Source organism: Aythya marila (genome assembly GCF_965140915.1).
Source record: "Aythya marila genome assembly, chromosome: 10".
NCBI lineage: Eukaryota > Metazoa > Chordata > Aves > Anseriformes > Anatidae > Aythya > Aythya marila.
In genome coordinates, this window is record NC_139051.1 from 6,991,671 (window position 1) to 7,014,992 (window position 23,322).

The 23,322-nt window shown below is 47.5% G+C and overlaps 1 protein-coding gene across 8 annotated transcripts in view; it reads left to right on the forward strand.

Moving 5' to 3' along the window:
• ADAMTS9 (ADAM metallopeptidase with thrombospondin type 1 motif 9) overlaps positions 1-23,322 on the forward strand; it is a 76,449-nt gene that overhangs the window by 25,080 nt on the left and 28,047 nt on the right. For all 8 annotated transcript variants that reach the window (XR_014318166.1, XM_082767814.1, XM_082767815.1 and 5 more), the window contains 16 exons: positions 3,448-3,629; positions 3,721-3,857; positions 4,190-4,307; positions 4,567-4,662; positions 7,455-7,621; positions 7,731-7,860; positions 8,416-8,542; positions 10,123-10,333; positions 10,965-11,129; positions 12,263-12,427; positions 13,247-13,366; positions 14,148-14,252; positions 14,398-14,565; positions 14,760-15,044; positions 15,702-15,863; positions 16,399-16,575. Coding sequence is in view for 7 of the 8 variants with exons in the window: in XM_082767814.1 (XP_082623940.1) it covers positions 3,448-3,629; positions 3,721-3,857; positions 4,190-4,307; positions 4,567-4,662; positions 7,455-7,621; positions 7,731-7,860; positions 8,416-8,542; positions 10,123-10,333; positions 10,965-11,129; positions 12,263-12,427; positions 13,247-13,366; positions 14,148-14,252; positions 14,398-14,565; positions 14,760-15,044; positions 15,702-15,863; positions 16,399-16,575 (2,515 nt within the window). In the remaining variant the exon portion in view is untranslated. The remainder of the gene's footprint in view (positions 1-3,447; positions 3,630-3,720; positions 3,858-4,189; positions 4,308-4,566; positions 4,663-7,454; positions 7,622-7,730; positions 7,861-8,415; positions 8,543-10,122; positions 10,334-10,964; positions 11,130-12,262; positions 12,428-13,246; positions 13,367-14,147; positions 14,253-14,397; positions 14,566-14,759; positions 15,045-15,701; positions 15,864-16,398; positions 16,576-23,322) is intronic.

The window sequence follows — 23,322 nt, forward strand, 5'->3', positions numbered from 1 at the left end:
GTAGCCATGGATACACAGAAATGAAATACCTTTCCGTGCACAGAAATAGCTGTGCAGCCAAACCTTCGGATGCTGTCAGTGAGATGTATTCCTGCTTTCTGGAGCAGTGTCTGTTTGGACTGATAGGTTTCCTGATAGAAAATCTTCTTTATCCTAAAGGCTAGCCAAGGGATTTTAAATTCCATCTTCTTTTATAGCATCTGTTTAGTGTCTTGGTGTCTTGTGAGGCACATTGCTTTGCCTGGGACTTTCAAAAACACCTACATCCACTAGGCACCAAGCTGCCTGTAAAATCCCCTACGCTTCCCACTGTTTATTTTTCAGCTCCTTGTCCTGAGCCATGGACCTGATGCTGGCCCCTTCTCGAACCCCTCGTAAGGGCTCTGCAGGGAGCCATCTGCTGTAGCACCATGCACACAGCTTTGTGCCGAATGTGTTGTTTTGTCTCCAAAATTTGTCATCGTAGTGTGGGCTCCCACTATCCTCCCTCCCGCTAGCGTGGTGCTGAGATGATGCAAGTGAATGAGGCAAGAACAAAACGTGCCTGCCTCTCTTGCTTTTCAAAGTATCTCAAAAATATACAGAGCAGGTTTTGTCTTTGCTTTTTGTGCTTTGTGAAAGGCAGCAAAACCAACCTGGAGTAATACTTTTCAGGTCTTTTATATTCAAAGGCTGTTTCCCTTTTTTAAAGCTTTTTCTCAGCACCAGGATCTGGGGTGGCATCTTGCATGCCAATAAAAGATTCTGCTAAATCTGGCATTCAAAATGACCTCCCCATACTGTGCTGCAGCTCCTGCCTCTGTATGCTGCTCTGATACCTGCAGGGCTGAGCTCTTTGCAGGGCTGTAGGAAGCTGTGGGCCTCTGGAAAGGAAGCAGCCTGTGTTCAGACACAGGTTTAAGGAATGTGTTCACTGACCAGACCCATCCCAGGGCAGTCCCATGGAAATTTGAGGCTGCATGGTCCTGACAGAGCCACAGGCTGCAGCACGTCACGTAGAGGGTTTGTGGTGCGAGCCCTGCTTTCCAAGCAAGGCATAGCTACAGAACTATGGGGGAAAGGCATATTTCTCAAAATGTCAGTGCCAGGAGCCCTGTGTTCAGGAGTGCCTCTCTGCATGGGTGAGCATTGTCTCTGGATGCGAGCTGGGTCACGTCTGCATTTTAGTCCATCACCAAAGTCTATACCTGTGCTGGGAGCTGTCTGAGCTGGCCATGTGGGCATGTGTGGGGATGAATGGGCTGGCAGCTCGTGTCCTGAGGCTTCCTAGGGTGCCTTGAAGGAGACCGCCAGCTGAGGGGTCAGCAAAGCAGGGCTGCAGAGTTTTTAAGGAGAGCAATGCCAGAATGGAAGTGGGTCCAATACTGGCCATTACTTGATAAAATAGATGGGTCAAAGATAAGGGAAATCAAGCCAGGGCAAGGAGGTTTCTGTGTGTGCACTGCTTCCCTCCCAGCCCTGCGGTACAGTGTTGATGATCCATAAAAATACTACACAGCGCTGAAGAATCCAGCATTTCTTCATAGCACTAAAAATTGATGGTACATGAGGCAGATTTATTTTTCAGGGTCAGCTCTTTTTGTTTACCCAGACTGTGAAAGGCAATACTGGTTTAAAAACACCCTAAAATTGTCAGAGTGGTTTGGGGCTATTTTTGAAATGTGAGTGTGCTTAAGCCCCAAATGCTTGCTGTGGGGAGATTTACTGCCGCACTTACCAAGCTGATGGTTTCTAACGCGATGGCAACTTTTAGGATCATTCAGTTTGTGGTGTGCCCATGTGTTCAATGTTATCTCAATCTCATGTGTCATGTCTAGAGAAAAGGAAAGTATAGCTCGGGATCTTAGATCATGTCAGACATAACCCTTTAAAAAAGAAAAAAGGCTCCTGCACGTTCTTCTTAATTAACAGCATTTAGAAGTCTCATATTAATTAAACTGATTTGTATTGGAAGCCATGTGGTTACCATAAAAATGTCATCATTGCAAGCTTTTTTTTTTTTTTTTTTTTTAAGAAAAGCTCTGTTAGATGTTTGCATTATTTAAAGGCTTTGTCAGATTGCAACAATCCTACTGCGGTATAAATGCTTTCAAAGAAAAAACGATGAATCCTATTAACTCCCCCATGGATGATTCTGGCTCACCAAGGCCTGGAGCGTGCTGCTGCTAGGAAACTTCCAGAGATGGTCAGGATGTCCCTTTGGGGCTGGACGGGGCCAGGCAGGAGTTGGTTTGACAAATAACTTGGACAAATAACTAAGGTGGAGAAGAGGCTCACTCTACTGAGAAGTGGTTTGAGAGCAGTCTGTGAAATGAAATCCATCATTAGTGCTGCGTGGTCGGCTGGGCTTTGTGTCGCTGTTACTTGTTTAATTGCAGGCACCTGAAAGGTTTGCAAGTGGCAGCACTGAGTTTCCAGGCGGCACGTGAGAGCTGCCCTCGGAGCAGGTGGAGCTGGTGTTAGCGCTCCTGCTGCAGGCTGTGCCTGAGGACAAATCATACCCGGCCGTATTTGGGGTGGGACTGAGGGATTTCACAGGAACTCTGCTGCTTGTCACAAATAGTTTTCGAATATGTTATGTGTGGGAGGAAAGGCACTGCTGGGCTTCCCAGGTGGGTGATGCACCTGTACTTTGAGACACTGAAAGGTTGTGTTGAGCAGTAGGAGCCTGTGTGCTTGCTGTGTGTAGAGACCCCTGTATGTACACAGTGGTTTGCTGTCCAGAACTTGCTGTCAGAGGACAGCAGTAGTTACATGACCACAGCACTGAATCTGGGACTGGAAAATTTTAAAGGATGATTTCTCCCAGTGTATCCACTGGCTTTTACGTGGTTTGGAAGATATCGCTCTCCCCAGTTTATACCATGGTTGTCTTATGAAACGGGGGTAAAGTATTTACTGGCTGTCTTTGGTGCTTTCTGGAACACGTGGAGTTGAAGCTATTTAAAAGTGTCTAGTGTCACCATTTCTACAATTTTGGGCTATAAATCCCTAAGTGCTGCCTGGCCTTTTAGCCTCCGCAGGGAAGCAGCTCTCTGCTGTGATGTTCAGTTATTTGCAAGCCAGTAGATCAGAAACGAACCCTCCAAATCTATAGGGCCGATGAGGTTGTAGAGGGATGGTTCTTCCCCTTATGGGGATCCTTCAGCATGAAGCTTAATCTCCAGCTGGGGAGGAAAATGCTGCACTTCCTCTCTTCTCTTACTACAGCTGTGGAGGGCAAACACTCCCTTTTTCCATCCCTTTTTAGCATCACTTCCATGTTTTGTTTTGGCTTTTAATAAGACAAAACCTCCCTGCTGCACCGCATCCCACATGCAGAAGCTTGGTGGGGTGGAGGTCAGAGGCAGGAGGCCAGGAGGAGAGGTGAAAGCAATGCAGGAGGCACCGGTAAAGGCAGCCCTGATGGGACGGTGCAGCCAGCTTCTCTTTCCATTTTTCCTGCAGGCCTAAAAACGGTGGGAAATACTGCGTGGGGCGCCGAATGAAATTTAAGTCCTGCAACACCGAGCCCTGCTCGAAGCTGAAGAAGGATTTCCGGGACGAGCAGTGCGCTGACTTCGACGGGAAGCACTTCAACATCAACGGGCTGCCCACCAACGTGCGCTGGGTGCCCAAATACAGCGGCAGTAAGTGGCAGGGGCCGGGCTCCTTCCTCCGGGTGGCCCATCGGGGCGATGGCAAGCGGGTCATGTTCTCCTGGTCTTCCTCCCTCCCCAGTCCTGATGAAGGATCGCTGCAAGCTGTTTTGCCGCGTGGCGGGGAACACGGCGTATTACCAGCTGCGGGACCGCGTCATCGACGGGACGCCCTGTGGTCCCGACACCAACGACATCTGTGTGCAGGGCCTCTGCCGGGTAATGATCTTCCCTTCCCTTTGCAATGATGGTCTCCATTTTGTGCGTTGGGGGCGCACTTTTCTCTATGGGAAAGACGAATTGCAAAAAGTTTCCTCCAGCTAAGGCACTGCCGGGTGCAAACGGTGCTCCCGAGTCTTGCTTTTTGTTTGTAACCAGCGTGGGATGGCCGCGCTGTAAATCAGCACAGAAACGTGGGGAAGCAAAGCAATTTGTCCCGCGGCAGCCTTCTCCACACAAAGCTTTTGTGGGGCTTAATTTGGAGGTTTGTAAATGCTGTTCCAGTCTGCGTTTGCTCAATCTCGTTTTTCAATTTTTTTTTTCTCTTAAAGCAAGCTGGATGTGATCATGTGCTGAATTCAAAAGCGAGAAGAGATAAATGTGGTGTTTGTGGTGGGGATAATTCTTCATGCAAAACTGTTGCGGGCACATTTAACACGGTGCATTATGGTAAGAATCTGTTGCTAAAAAGTTTATCATGAAAAATGCGGGTCTATAAAAGCCATTACCACACTTAATCTACAAAAACACCGATGGAAAATGCGAAATCCTTCTAGCTATAGCAAATTCCAGTTTATATCTATTTACGCTATCCCTAAATGAAGAGTATTGGGTTGTGTAATGTGAGGTAATTTCACTCAGCTCCCTTCCCCCCATAAAAAGCAAATGAAATGCCTGTGTAATAGACTTTGTGTTAAATCTGTTCTAGGCTATAACGTTGTGGTCCGCATCCCAGCTGGTGCAACAAATATTGATGTGCGTCAGCACAGTTACTCAGGGAAACCAGAGGATGACAACTATCTGGGTGAGTTGCAGTGAGTTTCAGTCCCGAGTTTGGCTCTGTTTTCTGGTTGTGTTGATATATCTGCTGGCTGCTCTCTGCGAGGGAGATGAAGAACTAATTTAAAGGAGGTTTTCTTTTCAAGAATATATCTTGTATGTCAGCCAAGTACATTCAGCCTCATCCTGCTCTTTGGTTTTGCCATCCTTGCAGCAATGTCGGGGAGGCTCTCAGGTGATAGGAAGCATCCCCTTGCAGGATCTCTGGGGCTAGGAAGGACGATTGAGCCCAGGCTGTGGGGTGACAGCAGAGGCACAAAGCTGGGGAGCAGCCAGACTTGGGACTTCTGATGGAGTCTTAATTGCCAATTAATGCTCCTCTGCTGTCACCATGCCTTGGCTGAGCAGTAAATGTGACATACCTAGAAAGATGTGGGTAGAAAGTATCTTCTATTGCAGTATCAGAATAATTCTGATTTCACTTAGTCTGAGCCTTTCTTGTCCCCTCCAGCCAATATTGTATAGTAAGTTGATTTGATTTAGACCTAACAATACCTTGGCCTGTGGCAGTTGGCTATTCATAGAGAGTGATTTCTCTAAACCTGTGGGCACATCTCTAGAGCCAAATGAAGAATGCTTGCAGTACTATGTTAGACCAGTCTGCTGCATGCACATAGCTTTTAACATGGCCATGTGTTTGTTTCTTTCACCATGCCAGGCAGTAATCTGTAGCATGATCTTCTTGGGCTCAGTAGAGGAAACAACACGTTGTGGCTGACTGTATCCCTGCTGACAGCAGAATGGGTTTGCCAGCAAGTCCTGCCCGTGTCCCTCAGAGCCTGCTGGCAGCCCGTGGGGGAGGCTGGCTGCTCTGGCTCTGTGTCCCCTCCTCTGCACACCCCGTGCCTGGCACCAGGCACTCGGGGTCACTTATTTATTAGATCTTTGAGTTCGCTGCGCCTTGTTTTGCAAAGACAGCTCAGCAAAACAGGCTGGTGCTGCTGTTTTGTGGTGATTTCCATGCGTACTTTGGGAAAGGGGTGTGCAGAGAGGAGCATCTTTGACCCAAGGGGACCGAGGAGCAGGGCAGAGCAGCACCAGCACAGAGGGAGCGAGCTGTGTCTTTCAAAAGCAGGGACACACAACTCCCACAGACTGAAGAGAGGATGAAGGGACAGCAATATCCATGAGTTGTTGGCACCTTTTCCCAAAATGTGGAGCTTAGCCTAAGCACTCAATGTAACTGGGTGCACTAGGAATGGGACTGGGGGTTCCCAGCAAAGGCTGGGGGATGAAGAAGCTCCCTTCTTTGTGTAACTTGGAAAGCAGGTAGAGGAGACCATGGTGTAGTTTTGGCTGTCACTCTGAAAGGCTATCCATGTTTCCAGACCCCTTATGTAGGCAGAAACTGCCCCACCAGTTCCCAGACTGTCCTTGCACAGTCTTTGCTTTCACAGCAATGCACCAAAATGGGGCAGCACGGATGCACATCAGAAAACCCCACTGAGGGGTGATAGCGTTCTGTCCTGGGGGAGAGAGAGATGTTTCATCATTCCTCTTTTCTAGAAAAGCAATCGTCCCCATGTGGTGCCTATTCAGAGCGGCTCACCCCAGAAGGAGCCCCAAAGAACTTCTCAACTCTTCTTGGAGGGCCCTTAATCTTCTTGGGAAGCAATGAACTCAAATCTTCTTTAATGTTGCTTTAATATTGCTGGGAAAGCATCTCTTCATATTAGGCCTGAAGAGAAGCAAATGAGAAGCGTGCATGTGTCCACTTATTTTGCAGCTCACTGAGTGTGAAATCTTGGGCCCTCAGTACCGTGAACCCTGTAGTTGCTTAACAATTTAGGAGGAATTTGATGTTGTCATCAAGTCCAAGACGCGTACCTACTGTTGGGGGAAGATACAGTAAATGGGAAGGAATCTTTTAATGAGTTTTACCACTGCCTAATGACATTAAAGCCTCCAAAGCATGGAATTTGGTTAAGTATAGAGTCTGCTTTCTAAGTTTTTCTCCATCTACGATTGTTAGCAACCAAGCAGTGTTTTGCTTCATTATCTCTCCTCATTTGGTGTAAAAACCTTCCCTTTGGTGTTTTGGTGTTAAGTTTGGATTTTTTCAGTACAGAGGCTTTGTAGTAATGTAGCTGTGATGGGTGAAATGGTGGGGAAACTAACTTAGGAAATTAGCTACATAATCGCATTAGTGTGAAGTTGTGCAGCAGACTGCTGTTTTCAGGAAACTGTTCCTTTTATAAAGCATTTAGGCTTTAAGCCTTCGGTGCTTTCACATACCTTAAGATTTGGAATAATAAAAAAGTAAGAGGGGAGGAGGGAGGGAGATGCTGACCAAACTCCGTGGTAATTATCCACTGGAAAATGAAGTTTAGGCAATTAGGGCACAGAAATTTACCTTAAGAACACACCTGGAAGCAATGTGAAAGTCACCCTATCTGCACGACAAACGAAAAGGTTTGGGCAGAACTGTTTCTGCGTTACACTTGGGATCCAGACAGCCCACAGCAGCCTGCTTGGCATGCCTGTTCGGTGTCTCTTCGCCCTAGGTTATGGGTGAGCTGTTTAGGAACACCTTCAGGCATTCAGCCTTCATTTTAATGAGGTTTCCAGTGAAAAAAGGAGTAGGCGTGATGTCTGTAAGACCTCTGCTGCTCTCTTTACGTCCCTTCTGTTTAAGGGTGCCAGTTGACTTTTCCTCCAAATCCAGTGGAAGGGAGCACTGAGAGCACATGACCCACGTTATTATGTACCTCTGAGTTAATTCTGCGTCTTTAGTTCTTGTTTTTTGCACCTATGCAGCCTTATCTAACAGTCAAGGAGACTTTATATTAAATGGAGACTTTGTCGTCAGTATGTTTAAAAGGGAAATCAAAGTTGGGAATGCTGTGATCGAATACAGCGGATCGGATAATACTGTTGAAAGGATTAATTCTACAGATCGGATTGAGCAAGAGATAACACTTCAGGTGAAGTATATGTTGTGCGTGTGGAAAAGTCTGCCGAGCATTATTGGACTGAAAACAGTAGGCGGTGAAGTCTGTTAGTTTACTCTGCTTTATCCCTTTTTCCTCTCAGGTTTTATCAGTGGGCAATTTGTACAATCCTGACGTTCGTTACACTTTTAATATCCCCATAGAAGACAAACCTCAGCAGTTTTACTGGAATGCCTATGGCCCCTGGCAGCCCTGCAGTAAGCTCTGCCAAGGTAGGTGCTTGGGAAGGCTTTAAAGAAGATGCAGTAGGTTCATCTGTGATCTCAGCAGCCTTTATAAATCCTTCTCCATTTGCTTCCTTGGAGATCTTCATATTATGGGCTTGAGCGTTTCCCTGGCCACAGCAGTTGGTTGCTTGTGGTGCCCCGTACCAGCTTGCAAGGTATAGCGCTGCGTTGCTGCTGTTTTTCAGTTGCAAAGCAGGGAAACCTCACTGCCCCCTCTGAGCTAGGTAAGTCCTGCAGCCTGGTTTGCAGATGAGGCAGCTGGAGCACTGAAAAGGTTGTGCATTGCCTAAGGGTGCAGAAGGCATGGGTGTCTGGTTTGGGTCTATCACCCAGCAGTTCCCAGCTATGTATGCAAATCGTGCTAAATGCAGTGCTGCACGCTGCAGCTCTCCTGCCCCTGTTCCTTCTGTTTCTGAAGGAGATTTTAAAAGCATAACTAAATGTCTCTTAAATACTGCTATCAAAGGAGGTAGAGGAACAACTGATTTGATGGCTATCCTATGTCTCAAACAACATGCTTGTTTCTTTTTTCATGTGTAGGAGAAAGAAAAAGGAAACCTGTGTGTACAAGAGAGTCAGACCAGCTCACGGTGTCAGACCAAAGATGTGATCGAATTCCCCAGCCTGACCCGATAACTGAGCCTTGTGGCACGGAGTGTGAATTAAGGTGCACTCTACTCACTCATGTATATACATTACATCATATATTTATTGTTTACTCCTCTCTCCTTTCACCTCTGGCCTTAATCCCTTTTCTCAGCAGCCTGTCTTAGGTTTTAAAAAACAACCAGAAAAAAGGATTAACAGTTGCCTCCCTCTCAACCAAGAAGGGTCGATGCCCACCAGCTGTGTTTTGGGAGGCACTTTTCTACATTTGCAGGTTTCTCATGTTGAATTAAATTAGTGTTAACTATAGAATACATTTTTAAACAATCACGTAATGTTGAAAAATCTCATTGTGCAGCATAGTGCTTGAAATTTGCATCTGTTTAGATGAGGAAATGCTCAGTGCTGTTCTACAAGCAGCCTGCAAAGAAAAAACGTGCTCAAAGCAAAAGGGTCACTAAGGTTTGTATTTTTTGCCTCAAGTGAGGAGTGAGCTTAAGTGTGGAGTGGGTTTGGGGCTGTCCCCAGACAACTCCTGGTGAGCTGGAATCGATGGAGTGTGGCCTAAATCATCGCAACCCATTTTTCTTTAAGCAGCAATCTGTTTTCCTTTCGGGAGCTTAAATATGGTGGCATTAAGCGGCTGCTGGCATTGCAGTTTGCATTGCCGAGTTTTCTGAAGGGTTTCTCTTGCTTTGTTAAATCTGGGGTGAAAACAGCCGGCTGCGGAGCTGCTGCAGGCTGGGTTGTCGCGGTAACAGCTGTTGCCATTGCGACAGGTTGGAAACTTGAGAAGGGGAAATGCCCAAGTTTGAAAAGCGGGCAGGGATGCGAGGGCTCCTGTGATTGCTATTGACTCTAAATCCCCTTGATCTTATTCTTCTCCTGGCTTTGCTGCGGTTGCTCTCTGGGCTTAGGAATGGGGCTGTGTGCCTGCACAGGCTGCTGTAGTGGCCAGAGGTCCCCAGGCCCCACAGGGATGTCACCGCCACCTTCCCCAGGAGCTGCCCCTGCCAGGCGCTGGGTGCTCACACACCCCGCTGACCCAGTCGGGGAAGCAGGGGCTTTGCTTCCCAAAAACATCCCCACGTGGGTCCTCAGGAGTTCCCCATGCTGCCCATCCTGGGAAGCAGGCACAGGCTGGGTGTCCCTCCTGGCTGGGGGGAGCACCCCAAATCCCCGCCGGCACCTCTGGGCCTTGGGTGCCTTGTGGCAGTCACACGCTTGCGCTTCAGGGAGCTGAAGCTTTCATGAAAGCCTCACGCCACGTGCATTGACTTTTCACACCTTTCGAGCCTGTTCGGGTCACTTTCCGATGCTGTGTTTTTCAGCTTCTGGTTTTTAGGGGCTGAGGTGGCTCTCCTGCATTGCAATGTGGGGCAGAAAGCTGTCAAAGCTCTGTGCTTGGCCGTGCACTCCCTCCCCACAGGACCACAGCATGGCTTCCTTCCTATAAGGAGAAGCTGGGGACCTTTCTTTCCCTCCAAGAAGTAATGCCAGGGGTCATTACCTAATATTTCTGGAGTGCTTGGAGACCACAGAGCATTGGGAAGAGTCAAAACTTCCCATTTAAGAATGCCTTTCTGATTCCCTCGCGGGTTTTTGTGGCGCGGGGGCTGACGGCTGCTTTCCCCGGCTCAGGTGGCATATCGCGAGGAGGAGTGAGTGCACGGCGCAGTGCGGTCTGGGGTACCGCACCCTGGAGATCTACTGCTCCAAGTACAACAGGCTGGAGGGGAAGACGGAGAAGGTCGACGACCGCTTCTGCAACAGCCAGCCCAAGCCGAGCACGAGGGAGAAGTGCACGGGAGACTGTAACGTGGGAGGGTGGCGGTACTCCGCCTGGACCGAGGTAAGGCCTGCCTCCCTCGCCTCCTCGCTCGGGGCTGATTTGCTTTACAGACGGCTGTGAAAGTTGTCCACAGCCATTCTGCTCTCACTGATGTTTCTGCAGTGCGAGTGAGCCCAATGCTTCTTATTTTCCACTGCAATTAATGGAGGCTGTGTTGCCGTCAGCAGAGGACTTTTGAAATTTGTCCCCTTTACCCTTTTCAGCAGGAAGCTGGGCACGGATATCCCTGAGTGCAGACACAGCACGGAGAGAATCACGAGCCCAGAGCTTTCCAGGGAGAGCACGGGGAAGGAGGGCGGGCTGGGGAGAGGGAATTAATCTCTTGTAAAATGAGAACAAGCATCAGCCATCGGGGGGAACTGAAAGGCAACACTTGTAAAAGTAATAATGGGGTTATAACCTGAGATGAATTTGTGAAACCCATTGCTGCAAGATTTTATTAAGCTTAGCGAGATTGGATTTTTTAAAGGAATATATAAAGTAATAGCCTGTTACTTGGAGTACAAATTGTTCTTGTGGAGGTTTTCCGCGGTGTCTTTGTAGTCCTGACTGCAAGAAAGGAGGAGATGAGCGGGCTCCCAGCCCGTGACAGGGCGGCGGAGCGTGCTTGCTTAGTGCCTCCTCTTTGCAGTGCTCCAAGAGCTGTGGCGGGGGCACGCGGAGGCGGCGGGCCATGTGTGTCAACACCTACAACGACGTCCTGGACGACAGCAAGTGCAGCCAGCAGGAGAAGCTGACGGTGCAGCGCTGCAGCGACTTCTTGTGCCCCCAGTGGAAAACTGGCGACTGGTCCGAGGTAAGGGATGGCGGGCTCACATCAGTGGACTGCTGCCAGCAGAGAGACATCTCCTCTTCTTCTGCTCGTCCCTGTTGTGTTGTGTGCATTGCCTGAGTGCCGTACCCTATCAGCTCTGGCTGCCACTGCAGGGAAGGATTTCACCCTATTAATATCTTTCTCAGCTCTCTCCCTGCCTTTTATTACCATTGCTGCTTTCACTGCAGCTGGTGTCCTTCATAATGCAACAAAGCCGTACCTTAATAAGCTTTCCCTGCAGCAGGACTGGCAATGTAGGAAGTAGTCTTCAAAGGCTGCTCGTCACCTTTGTGGCCAAATAGCTCTCATTTTTATGAATGTATCGTTTTAAGAAATAATGAAAGAAATTAAGTGGAAATGGAGACTGTTAACTGACCATTGTTCTCCACAAAATACCTGTCTGCTGGGATGAGTGCTGTGGCAGTGGAAGAGATGCTGGAAGAGGCACTCACACACAGCTTTATCATGCATGCTCAGTAGCGAGCAAGTATGCTTTGCTTTTACAAGCCTTTGGCACACTGTTGTGTTCTACCGAAGCCCCAGAGGGCAGTGCTGCAGCTTTGCCCTACATCTCACAGCTGCTGGGAGCTGCTGGAAGATGTAGTCATCCCTGGAGCCAGGTTGTATCTGCCTTGGCAGGGGGGAAAGCATTGTTGTCTCTGTCTCTTTCTGGCCATCCTGCTTGGCACTCACATTTGCTGTGCTTTTCTCCATGTCATTTGGCACATTGGAAGAACTATTGTTTGGAAAAAAAAAAAAAAACGATGAAAATAGCCACGAGGCTGCGTTATGCCAGGGTATGGTATGTGGACCTTGATTTTGAGAAATTTTTAAATCAGTCTTATACCAGGATTTAGCCACTTGTTGAGTTTAGTGTAAATGAAAAGCCTCCATGGACTGGCACTGTCCTTGGTGCAGTTCCCCACACGACTGTGTTCTCCCTGCGCCCAAGAAGCCCCGTGTCACTGCAATACACTCGTGTGTTTTCCAGCACACGTGGTTTTTGGCTAGAGCCATATTTCCAGCCGTGTTCAAGTGATGATTTCAGGTCTGTTTTCAAGCTCCAGGGAGGTGCTGCCTGGGCACCACCTGAGCTCATGTTTTCCTCCTCGCAGTGCCTGGTCACCTGTGGGAAAGGGCACAAGCATCGCCAGACCTGGTGCCAGTTTGGAGAAGATCGGTTAAACGACAGGTTTTGTGACCCTGAAACGAAGCCGGAGTCAGTGCAAACGTGCCAGCAGCAGGAGTGTGCGGCGTGGCAAGTGGGGCCCTGGGGCCAGGTACCTCCACAAAGGATTTATCCTGGTGATAGCTGTGTGAATGGATTTGCACACACAAATGTGCACACCCTCCATTTGCTTGGGGGCAGCAGTAATAACACCTGCCCATTGTGCTAAATTTGATCTGTGTCATACTGAATTGGTCATGATTTTCAAAAAAGGGTTGCTAAGGTTACACTTCTAAGTCCATATCTAGGCACACAAATACGTGGCCTAATTTTTCACCAAAAAAAAAAAAAAAAGCTTCTCCCACTGAGTAGTGGTTGTTGCTTTTAATGTTTTCCAGTTTCTGAGGGGAGTTATTAAAACAGATTTTTTTTTCTGTTCAAATGCAAGTTGCTCATTTCTCCTGGAGTGTTCTGGCATCTTCTTTTCCACAAAGCTGGTAACTTTTGACTTAAAAACAAACAAAAAAAAAACAACAGCAAAGCCAATTGTCCCAGCCAGACTTATTGCCCATCAGCAAAAATATTCATTAGCTATTTGTGCTACTGTGGGGCTCAACAACCAGTTTTAAAGAAGGATATGGTGCAGCTTCTACCAGACTGTGATTTATTGTGTGCAGAAGAGCAAATCATTTAAACGCTCACACCTTCATTCCAGAGGACAGTAAGTGAAGTGTGTGAGGCTCTGATGGGCACAGTAAATTAAAACTTTGACCTAATTTAAAGCTGAAACTTGTAGAGAGAAAGCAGAAGGGAAGCTGGGTTTTATTTTTGCTGCTCGTGCAACGTGCTTAAACACAGGCTGGGCTGATTAAAGCTGTCTAACCAAAGTAGCTACTCAGACCCAGCACTTCTCCTGTCTGCCCTCTCCCAGTGCACAGTGACCTGTGGCCAAGGCTACCAGATGAGAGCGGTGAAGTGTGTCGTGGGCACCTACGTGTCAGTGGTGGATGATAACGAGTGCAATGCTGCAACCAGGCCAACAGACACCCAGGTAAATCCTGCTGTTCCTTTGCCACCTGGCATCAGTTACATGGGACCGTTTGGCGCACACATCTCCAGCACAAGTAAAATCTTAGCAATGCGGAAATGACTTAGGCCATTTGTCAAGGGCCGGGTGATCTCTCTCTTGTAGTGGAGATCAACTTTAATTTCCTGTTTGGCACTGAGTACTTGTAGGCTCGTGGTGTCAAGTCCTGGCTGTCCATTACTTCTGTTGCCAAACCTCCCAGGAGGGCCAGAAAAGACTGGAGCCCCCTGCGAGGCAGCGTAACGAGGCTGAACATGACATTTCCTTCCCCAAACCCTCGCTCTTTTAGTGTGTGGAGAAGATCAGGACGTGGCTACAGGCAGCCTGGTGGGCTATGGGGAACCAGAGGGTTGCAATCAGCTCAACAACATAACCTTTGTTAAAAAGGTTACAGGTCTTGCACTGAACAAAGAGTTTGGGATTTTTGAAGGGAGACAATGGTGCTGCTTTGTAGATATGCCTTCATACCAGAGCTCTTTTAATGAACTTTCATCTCTTGCCTCAAAGCATCAGTTTTTAATGCATGAAGATGGCACTTAGTCATGAGGATCCCAATTTTAGAGTTTTTAATAACTTAAAAGTCCACTGAGGTGCTGCATATGAAGCCTTTAGGGGCACTGATTCCAAATTTTGCTCATTCAGCAAGAACATACAGGGAGAAAGCACTGAAGAAAAGGTGGTTTAACTGAAACATCCGCAAATTCTTCATCGCTTGCTTTATTTCCCTCCTGTGTTTCCCTTACAGGACTGTGAGATCGCAGCATGTCCTCCCCATCCAAACAGTCCTGAAGCCAAGAGATCCGTATCAGGCGTTCACAGGACTCAGTGGAGATTTGGATCCTGGACACCGGTAAGCGTGTGTCGTAATACTTTCAGGATTATTTTACAGTAGACGCTGTGATATTTTTAAGTGCATTTGACTGGCTTTTTGTTCCAAAGCCCTTGTGGCATATAACAGGAAGCTTTCTAGTGGAGTGCTTGTTGCTCTTCCCTAGTGCTCCGCAACGTGTGGGAAAGGGACGCGGATGAGATATGTCAGCTGTCGGGATGACCAGGGCTCGGTGGCCGACGAGTCTGCTTGTTTCCACCTGCCGAAGCCATCAGCCACAGAAATGTGCACCGTGACACCGTGCGGGCAGTGGAAAGCCTTGGAGTGGAGCTCTGTAAGCATCGCTGCCTCTCACAGGAGAGCCTTTTAGGCCTGGCTGCTGGAAACAGACTTCATTAATCTGTCGCGCTTGGCCCTTTATAAAGTGGGGAGATTAAGGTTTTCAGCTGTTCTTTGTTAGTGATAGCGGTCGGTCAGGTGTTCAAAGCTGGAAATGTGACTGTGTCTCCTTTTCCCACTGTAATGCAGTGCTCGGTGACTTGTGGTCAAGGTAAGGCAACGCGACAAGTGATCTGCATCAATTACAGTGACCAGCTGGTGGACAGGAGTGAGTGTGATCCAGACGACCTCCCTGCCACCGAGCAAGACTGCTCCATGTCTCCTTGTCATCCAAACAGCCACGACTACGGCAGGCCCATCCACCCTTTCCTCTATCCGGATCATCGCCTGAAACTGCACCCCGGAGGCAGCCCCAACCGAAACCGTGCACATATACCGGGAGGCAATCAGTGGAGAATCGGTCCCTGGGGTGCTGTAAGTGCCAGGATTTTCTTATTTCCATTTATTTTTCAAGGGCTAATTCAGGCTTATTATTATTTATGACTATTATTATTAACATCACCATGCAGGGAAAAAGAGGGACCCCTCTCCTTGCATGCTGCTCCCTGCTCGCTCCCCCCAGTGCTGCAGCAGGGTGAAGGCATCGCTTCTCCTCCCCTCACAGCACACGTTGCCCAGGCTCTGTGTGCAGATAGCATCATTTTCCGTAAGGCAAAAGCCAGCCTCTGTTTCTTGGCTGCCTTCTGGGGCATTTACAGCTGTGCAGAGCTGCTGCCAAAGTACAGCAGAGCCTTAATGCCAGCTCCTTGCCCCCCCCCCAGCCAGTTTGAAGCACTTTATCATGGAAATCTCTAAAGGGAATTAAGCACGAATGTGATATTAAACACTGTGTTAAAGGCAGGGGGGATTACTCACCTGCTCAAAACCAGGCTTGTGTTTATTTTCTTTGCCTAGTCAGCACCTAAGTCATTGCACTGCTATTAGTAATAGCAGAGTTTTGAAGTTAATAATGCCTGTTAGCTGTATTACATTTCTAGCTGTGCATTCCCATGGTGTGGTGTGCTGGGAAGGAGCAGGGAGTGCTCAATTATTCCTGGACTCAGAAAAGCTATGGGCAATTGTGTCTTGCAGTGTTCTAGCACATGTGCAGGGGGGTTCCAGCGACGGGTCGTGGTGTGCCAGGATGAAAACGGATACACCGCGAATAACTGCGATGAGAAAACCAAACCCATGGAGCAGAGATCGTGCGAGTCCGGCCCCTGTCCTCAGTGGGCTTACGGCAACTGGGGAGAGGTGAGTGCACCATTAATCCTGTCCTCCCTGCGCAGGGAAGGGTTCTGCTAGGGGGTGGTTGAGAAATGGGGTAGGAGGGGGAAATCACAGTTAGAAATTAGAAATATTGGAGCATGAAAGGCAGCCTCTGATAAACGAGTGAACCCTAGCAACTGCTTAGTGGTGGTTTTGATTCCATTTGTCATGGGAAACATTTGTAGAATTTGCTTTTGCCTGGAAACAAAAATTGAGGTTTCTGTTTTTTTGAGATATGTCTAGTTCAACCAAAGGCCTTTCTTTGTAATAAAAACACTGCTCTGTTCTGAGAACTCATCCAAGATGAGCAATTGGAGATGCTAACCTCAGATAATCCTGCTGGGTCTGGAAATTTCATTGTGGAGCAGCATGAATGGCTTTGGGGAGAGAGAAGCTGATGCCTCATCTGCTTGGGGGGGACGTGGCTGGAGAGGGTGAGGTGGGAACAGAAACAACCCTGGGGGCTCGAGAGAGTTGTGGGTGCCCAGGTGGTGATCCTCTGTCCTCTGCTGACTTCCAGTGCACAAAGCCATGTGGGGGAGGGACAAGAACGCGGCTCGTGGTGTGTCAGCGCCCCAACGGAGAAAGGTTTACGGATCTGAGCTGCGAAATCCTTGACAAGCCACCGGACAGAGAGCAGTGCAATGTGCACGACTGTCCTAGAGATGCCGCCTGGAGCGCTGGTCCTTGGAGCTCGGTACGGCCATAAACTCTTTCTCTTTGTGAACCGTTTTGTGGATATCCCATAACAACCAATTTAATTTGCTTCAAACTAAGGTGCTAATGCTTCATGTCTTAAAACTGCACTTAAAGAGGATTATTGATGATATATTCAGAATAACACCTGTTCAGGAAGGGCTTGCATTAGGGGAGCTCAAGTCCTTTAATTTAAAAGGCACTTTCTGCTAAGTAGTCAACTTCGTCCATTTTGCTACACCGTGCAAGTGCTGTGCATTATGAGTCTTGGTTCTCACGGAGTCCTTTGCATATGGATTTAAACCTGGCATTTAAGCAGTACCTTTGCATCGAAGTTAAATTGTGCTGACATTCAATGGCAACACTGCACCGTATGCCTACTGGTTTACAAGTTGCCTGTTCTCTGCCAAACACAAACTGACAGGGTTAAAATTGTCCTAAATGGCATCAGCTTCCTTGCAGGTACAAGTGTGTAGAGATGCATGTGCATGTCCCTAGCTGTCCCATGCACACTTACATAGAAACGTGTGCATCCACACCCCTGCTGTATTTCTATTCCCATATAAAACACGTGTGATGCACTGCGCAGAGGCACCTGTAAGCTATCCTCACGCATCTCTCTGCTGCTGGAGAGTTTGTCTGGCTGGGATTCCTCTACAGAGATGCTCTTGCAGTGGCTTTAGATCCTGAGTCAGGATCTAAGATGTTGTTTTGAGTCCTGCGGCTTTGAAATTCTCCCTGCCCAGAGCAGCAGCCCCTGTGCCAGTGCAAGTGCCACATGGGGCACCTCTGGTGTGCTGGAAACCATGGACCTGCCCGTTTTGGAGGGGCCTTCAAACAGATGTCGACTTTTAGTGGGTGTTTTGCAATAACAGCTTTTCAAGAAGATTTTTTAAAAAAGGAAGAAAAAAGATAATTTGACTCAAAAGCACTTTACAAAGAGGCCTTTTTTCTCTTATAATGTATCGGACTTCCTTACTTGTCATGGTTTGATTGATGAGCCGTCTTGCTAGAACATAACCTCACTAGTTTCTGTGGATGCTTCAGTAATGCGGATGCCTTCAGTAACGTTTCTCAATATTTTTCTCATACCTCAGTGATATGCAATAGCCATAAAACTGCTGGACTAGTGTTCATACGGTGCTTCACCAGTACAAGGGACAGTGATATGAAATGTTTCATTTGAGGTGCTAACATATCACTTGTACGCTGATAGTTGGTGCTACAAATGAGCGAGGCGAGCTAAGCAGAACTAGCAACCTGTGCAGCAGCTCTCTGGCAGCATTACCAGCTGAGAAGTGCTGCGAGCCTTTGTTACCCATGCTGGGACGTTTGCAAGAACCACAGGTGTGGACAGAGTTGTGTTGCGTTTTGGTGTCACTCAGCGTTCAGCCTCTTCATGGCTGGAGGGCTGCATCTGCTCCTCGGCTTAAAATGCAGGGTGCATTCCTAATGCAGGATGCAGTCCTGTATTTGGCTGTTCTGCTTTTTTTTTTTTTTTTTTTTTTTTAACCAGAAAAAAATTCCTTTGCCTCTACTAAATCTCTTGCCTGCATTAACCTTGGTGGGTTGTCCCTCGCTCGGTCTCCTGGGAAGAGCTGGGATGTCGGGGCAGGGGCATCCTTCCCGCAGCATCTCCTCCCGTCTCCCCTCGGGGATGTGGACCCTGGTGCTCAGCACCCCCTCGCTCCCCTTCCCAGTGCAGGGGCTGCCGAGCCCAGCTCCAGTCACTGCCATGAAGTGACTTGGATTTTCAGGTCTTGCTACCCAAGTGTCATTTGGCTCTGATGGACCCCAGAGCTGTTTGAGGACTGCATTTTATCTATGGGGTCAACAGGGCATCGTGTCCCTCCTGCAAAATGCTCTATGTGTATGTCTACCTCGTGCTACTACTGTAGGTAGCAACGTCCAAATTTTTTCATTAGTGTGGAAGCACCTGATTTGCTTTAGCTCTGTCATCGGTTGCAAACATCATTCTGTAGCTGTACGTACTTCATCTGTTTGGATGGAGTGTCACTACCATATTTTTTTGGTCACTTTTGAAACAAGAGTATAGTATTAGCTGAAACTTTTCAGCAGTATGGATTTATGTATTTATGTAAAAGTGTATTTATTTTTCCAATATTGTTATTTAATTTTATATAAATATTGCATACATTTACAATGTTTAATGTTAATGTTGAACAGTGAAAAAATTAAAGACAAGTAGAATGTAATCATAAATGATTTTGTATAATGATTTCTTGAGTCTTGCTAAATTAAGATCATATACTTAGTTTTTGGTAACTTTTACTAAATTTTCTGAAATGGTTTACTTGCTTTGTTCTCCAACAGAAACTGTCATTCTTAATAATTTAAAAAAAAAAAAAAAAAAAAAAAAAACAGTTAAAAGTGTACAAATCGTGAAGTTTGGTTAAACTCATTTCTTGCAAGCATCTGATTGGCTTAGCTTCACACAAGTTGGAATGAAATAAGTGCTATAAAATACGTACAAATGAAAGCCAAGAGAATCTGAAGAGTCCAACCCTCAGTCCTTAGGCAAAATTCCACTGCAGTTTTATACAGTAAACAAACGATTTTATCTGGCTGGTTAAATCCAGGTTTATAAAGATTATTAAATGAATAAACAGATTCTGTATGGAAATGATAATTTTATAATAGGAGACTGGTGAGATGCCTTGTTATTATGATGTACTTTCAAAGAGGACTGAGGGGAGGTGATACTTTTATTTCCTTGCTTACTTAAGAACATGTATTTAAACACTGCAGAACTGTAAGCCGTGTGATAGACCTGACTTTTTTATTAAAATGATGCTTTAGAAAACGTGCAGAGACTGTCACCAGGATACAGAGACTCTTTTTTCTCCTCTGAATGCCTCATGATGCAAACACAGATGTCTATACATGCTTTTGAATAACGAGAGGAAATCTCGCCATGTTCTCCAGAATGAGGGAGATGCTCATGGAGTGTTATTTGTGTCTTCCCTTAAAATACAAATCTAAACCCACTCCTCTCAGAGCAAATCTGCTCCTTGCCATAACCTCTGTGAAATTTTGGTGCTGGAGAGTTTACACTAACGTGCACTGTATCCTGATACAACTTGTGAGTAACGCCAAATTCCCTTGTCATGGGCTTCTCAGTCTTTCCACGTTAGGAAGCAGACACAGATAAGGAAACACAATTATATCTCACAGCACTCTGCCCTGGGTCAGGCGGGTCAGTCCTTTGGACCTCATTGTGGTGGGATAGTAATTATTTGAATTTGACCTGCGGACAATGGGTGGGTGGCTTACTTCCTAAAGAGTCTTATAATTTTAAAGGTAATCTGCTCGGCTGAGTACTTATCGCTCTTTGGTATCAAGAGTTGGAGCTGCTAATGCAGTGGTTGAGTAGCTTGTGGAGCCTGGGAAGCTGTGCTGTGTGCTTCCTGGCTCTTATCAAACAGGCAGAAATGCTGGTTATCGTGATTTTTGGCAGATCTTTTGATCAAATGGTGAAGAACTGGAAGCTTGTAATGAAATAATTAGAATGTGAATTGGCTAGAATCCAAACCCTGTTACTGTCAATGGGAATGCAGTTTGGGGTTCAGATGGTGTAGCCTATTAGCCAGCACTGGAAGCTGGTGGTGCTGGTGGCTTTGCAGGGCTCCTTGGCTGTGTGCAGGGCTGCAGGTAATGGCAAAGTCTCTCTGGAGACGTGGGAGCACGAGGGCTGCCTGGCACGCAGGAATTTCAATCTGAAAACGGGTGATGATGCAAAGTTTGGGTTATTTGTATTTAATTCTCTCAAAACCCCAACCCGTTGTTTACAAGATGCCCTCCCCGTGAAGCTTGCTGAAAATAGGCTGTTCAACAGCAATATTCTCCCTGTCGTTGTTCTGATAACATTCTTAGCAGGCAGTGTGTCAGCTCTTGCTAAGGCACAAGTGATAACCAGGGGCAGATTGGGTTGTAAGTGTATATAGCTCTGCTGTTCTCCTCCTCTCTTCTGCAGAAGATGAATTTGCTGTGACAGCAGCATTACTGAGCTGCGGCATGATCCTTTACACATGTTTTTGCAATAACAAAGCCATCCTTGAAAATGAAGTGATGGGCACGCTGAACTCTGCAGTCAGCCAGCGCTTCACATTGCTCTTCCTCTCCTTCATTCATACGATGTTGGTTCAGGCTCTGAGGCTGCGAGCCTGTATTTCTGTGTAGTGCCAGGGATTGTCAGAAAACAAATAATAACAATCCTACCCCTGGGAGCCTTGGGGAGAAGGACAAATGCAGCAGAGGAGGGCTGCACAGAAGGTCCCAACACCCGTAACCCAGGCAGAGGGATGCTCTGTGTGTGGCTTGCACGTCTTTGGAAAAACATGTAGAAATAGATGCAGTGCAGATTTAATAAAGCTGATACAAACCAAAATAAGGACTTTGTAGCCTATGGATATCTTTAGCAATCTGTCTCCATCTCAGAGCTGTTTGCTCAGGCCGGCCCACCAAAGCTGCTGTCTCCCTGTCTGTCTCCTCTCTGGGGTCAGGCAGACCTCCTGACTGCAGGGACAGCTCTTTGGTGAGCTGATAAAAGGCAAAAAGTTGTCTGCTTTGGCTCCCCCGTCAAAAAAAGGCCTTTGACAGTGCAGACCTCTTTGCTTTGTTTAAAAACAAGCAAACCAGACCCGCCTCAGCCCTGCAGTACTGTGTGCCATCTATCCAGCTTCACCCAGCCCCAACACTGCTGGAGGGGCAGAGCCGTGCCTGCTGCCTTCCTCCTGCCCTGCCCTTGATTTTCCATTCCATTCTTGCTGTTTGCCTGTTATCACCACTGGTCTTTTGCTGCCTCTTCTCCTTAAAAGATGAGAGCTGTGTAGGCTCAGTTCTGCTGCCCCGTTGTGCCATGCTGTGTGAGCAGGACTATAAGCACCAAAGCCCACCCATTATGCCTTAGGTGGGGACCCCACTGTGGTGCTCTGGGCATGTGCTTAGGTGCTTTGCTGCATCAATACCTCACAGGGTTACCTCCTGCAGCAGCTCTCTGCTGTTGCAATCCCCATGCTTTGTCTTTGCACCTGGTGGGATCTGGTCTGGTGGTTAAATTTCACATCTCTTAGGCTGACGGAGAACTAAAATGACGAGGTAGCAGTGGTCTCTCAAACCCCCCACGTCCAGGGTTTGAAGGCTAAGGTTAAATGCCAGGGTACGAGCTGCAGAAAAAGCCAGCTCATTTGTTCTTCGTAAGCCTCTCCTGTTGTCGCTGCCAGCGGCAGAAGCTCGCTGCACCAGGGGCCTCAAGAAGGGTAATTCCTTGTGGCTTGAACCTCTTCGCTTCCCCACACCCCCAGGTGCTGCATCTCTTCCCAGTGTCTTTCCCAACTACATCAGTAATCCCTGATGTTTCCTACCCTACAAATAGTCCAATCCATGCCTCTGTCCTAACCTGCTGAAAATATTCACCTTTCTCCTCCCGGAGTGAGCAGGTCCCTCCTCTGCCCCTGCCCATGGCTCCCCTTGGGATGTTACACGATGCCCCTTGAGCAGGGGGCTGCAGGACCCCATGGAGGGGAAGGCTGCATTTTGTGTGCCTCCCTGGCTGCCTTTTACACTTCCCCTCTTACACATTTTCTCAGTGAGGTGGTTATTTTCCAGGCCATGCACAGCTGGCCTGAGCTTGACCAAAAGGTTTGGGGATTGCTGATCAGAGAGGAGTGGCTTCAGTCTCCGGGTCATGGATGGCCCCTCCGTGGCTGTGGGCAGACCTGATGTACACACACACGCACACACTCACACACAGGAGAAACAAATGATAAATGGCAATTTCGGGGAACATTTGTCTCCCAAAGCACTTTCTGTGCAGTGATTGCAATCTGTCAGACTGCAGCAGACACGTCCGAGCAGAAACACTTCCAAAGATGAGCTGTGAAGTTCAGCAACTTCCCGCAGGTCCCTGGGCTGGGAGCTGGGAAGTCTGCCTGTGTTTTTGTCCATGTGCCAGGTTCCCACTGCATACCCCAAACTGCAATAATTACTGTCGCTCAGATCCTAGGGATTGTAGCATTTAGAAGCAAGAATGTGTGATGATGAGGGATATTAAGCATAAAGATATTGACTGTGTTTCTAACTTTCATGGTGACAGATTTGTGCAGTCATTAAGGAAAAACAATGCAGTTAATCTTGCTCCAAAGGCACTTAACGCTCTATTCATGTTTTAATTTTTACTAGCTCACAGGAAGGCGGGTGAGCCAGCAGCACGCAGGAAAATCTGCCTGATGCCCAAGACTATGCAGGCTGACAAAGTGTTTGATCGCTGGTGCATTAAGGCAAGATTTTTCTTTATAAAATTGGGGAGTAAGAAGCAGCCCCTTGCTCCTACAGGCACCCAGTGTGATGCACACCTGTGAAATGGGGCTGGCATTCTTTGAGGAACTCTTTATGTTGTGTTTCTCTCCATCCAACACTGAGAAATCCTATCCCTGAATGGCACTTCTAAGCGGTATTATAATACAACTGCTCACTGAAAAACCGAGGTGTCAGTTAGCCGAGGCTGCTTGCTGCTTCAATTGCTACTTTTTTAAAAGTGGCACAGCATGGAAAATAGGCTCCATCAGCCCCTTCCACATCCCATTATGCAGGCTTCCTCGGGTAGCTCACACATTTCCTCCTAATTTGAGGAAAAGTCTCTCCTCAAGTCAGTCCTCCTGCAGACTCTATTTGGTGATTTTTGCTTGTTTGCTGTTTAAGTTAAAAAGCCTGGAGTGGGGCAGGGATG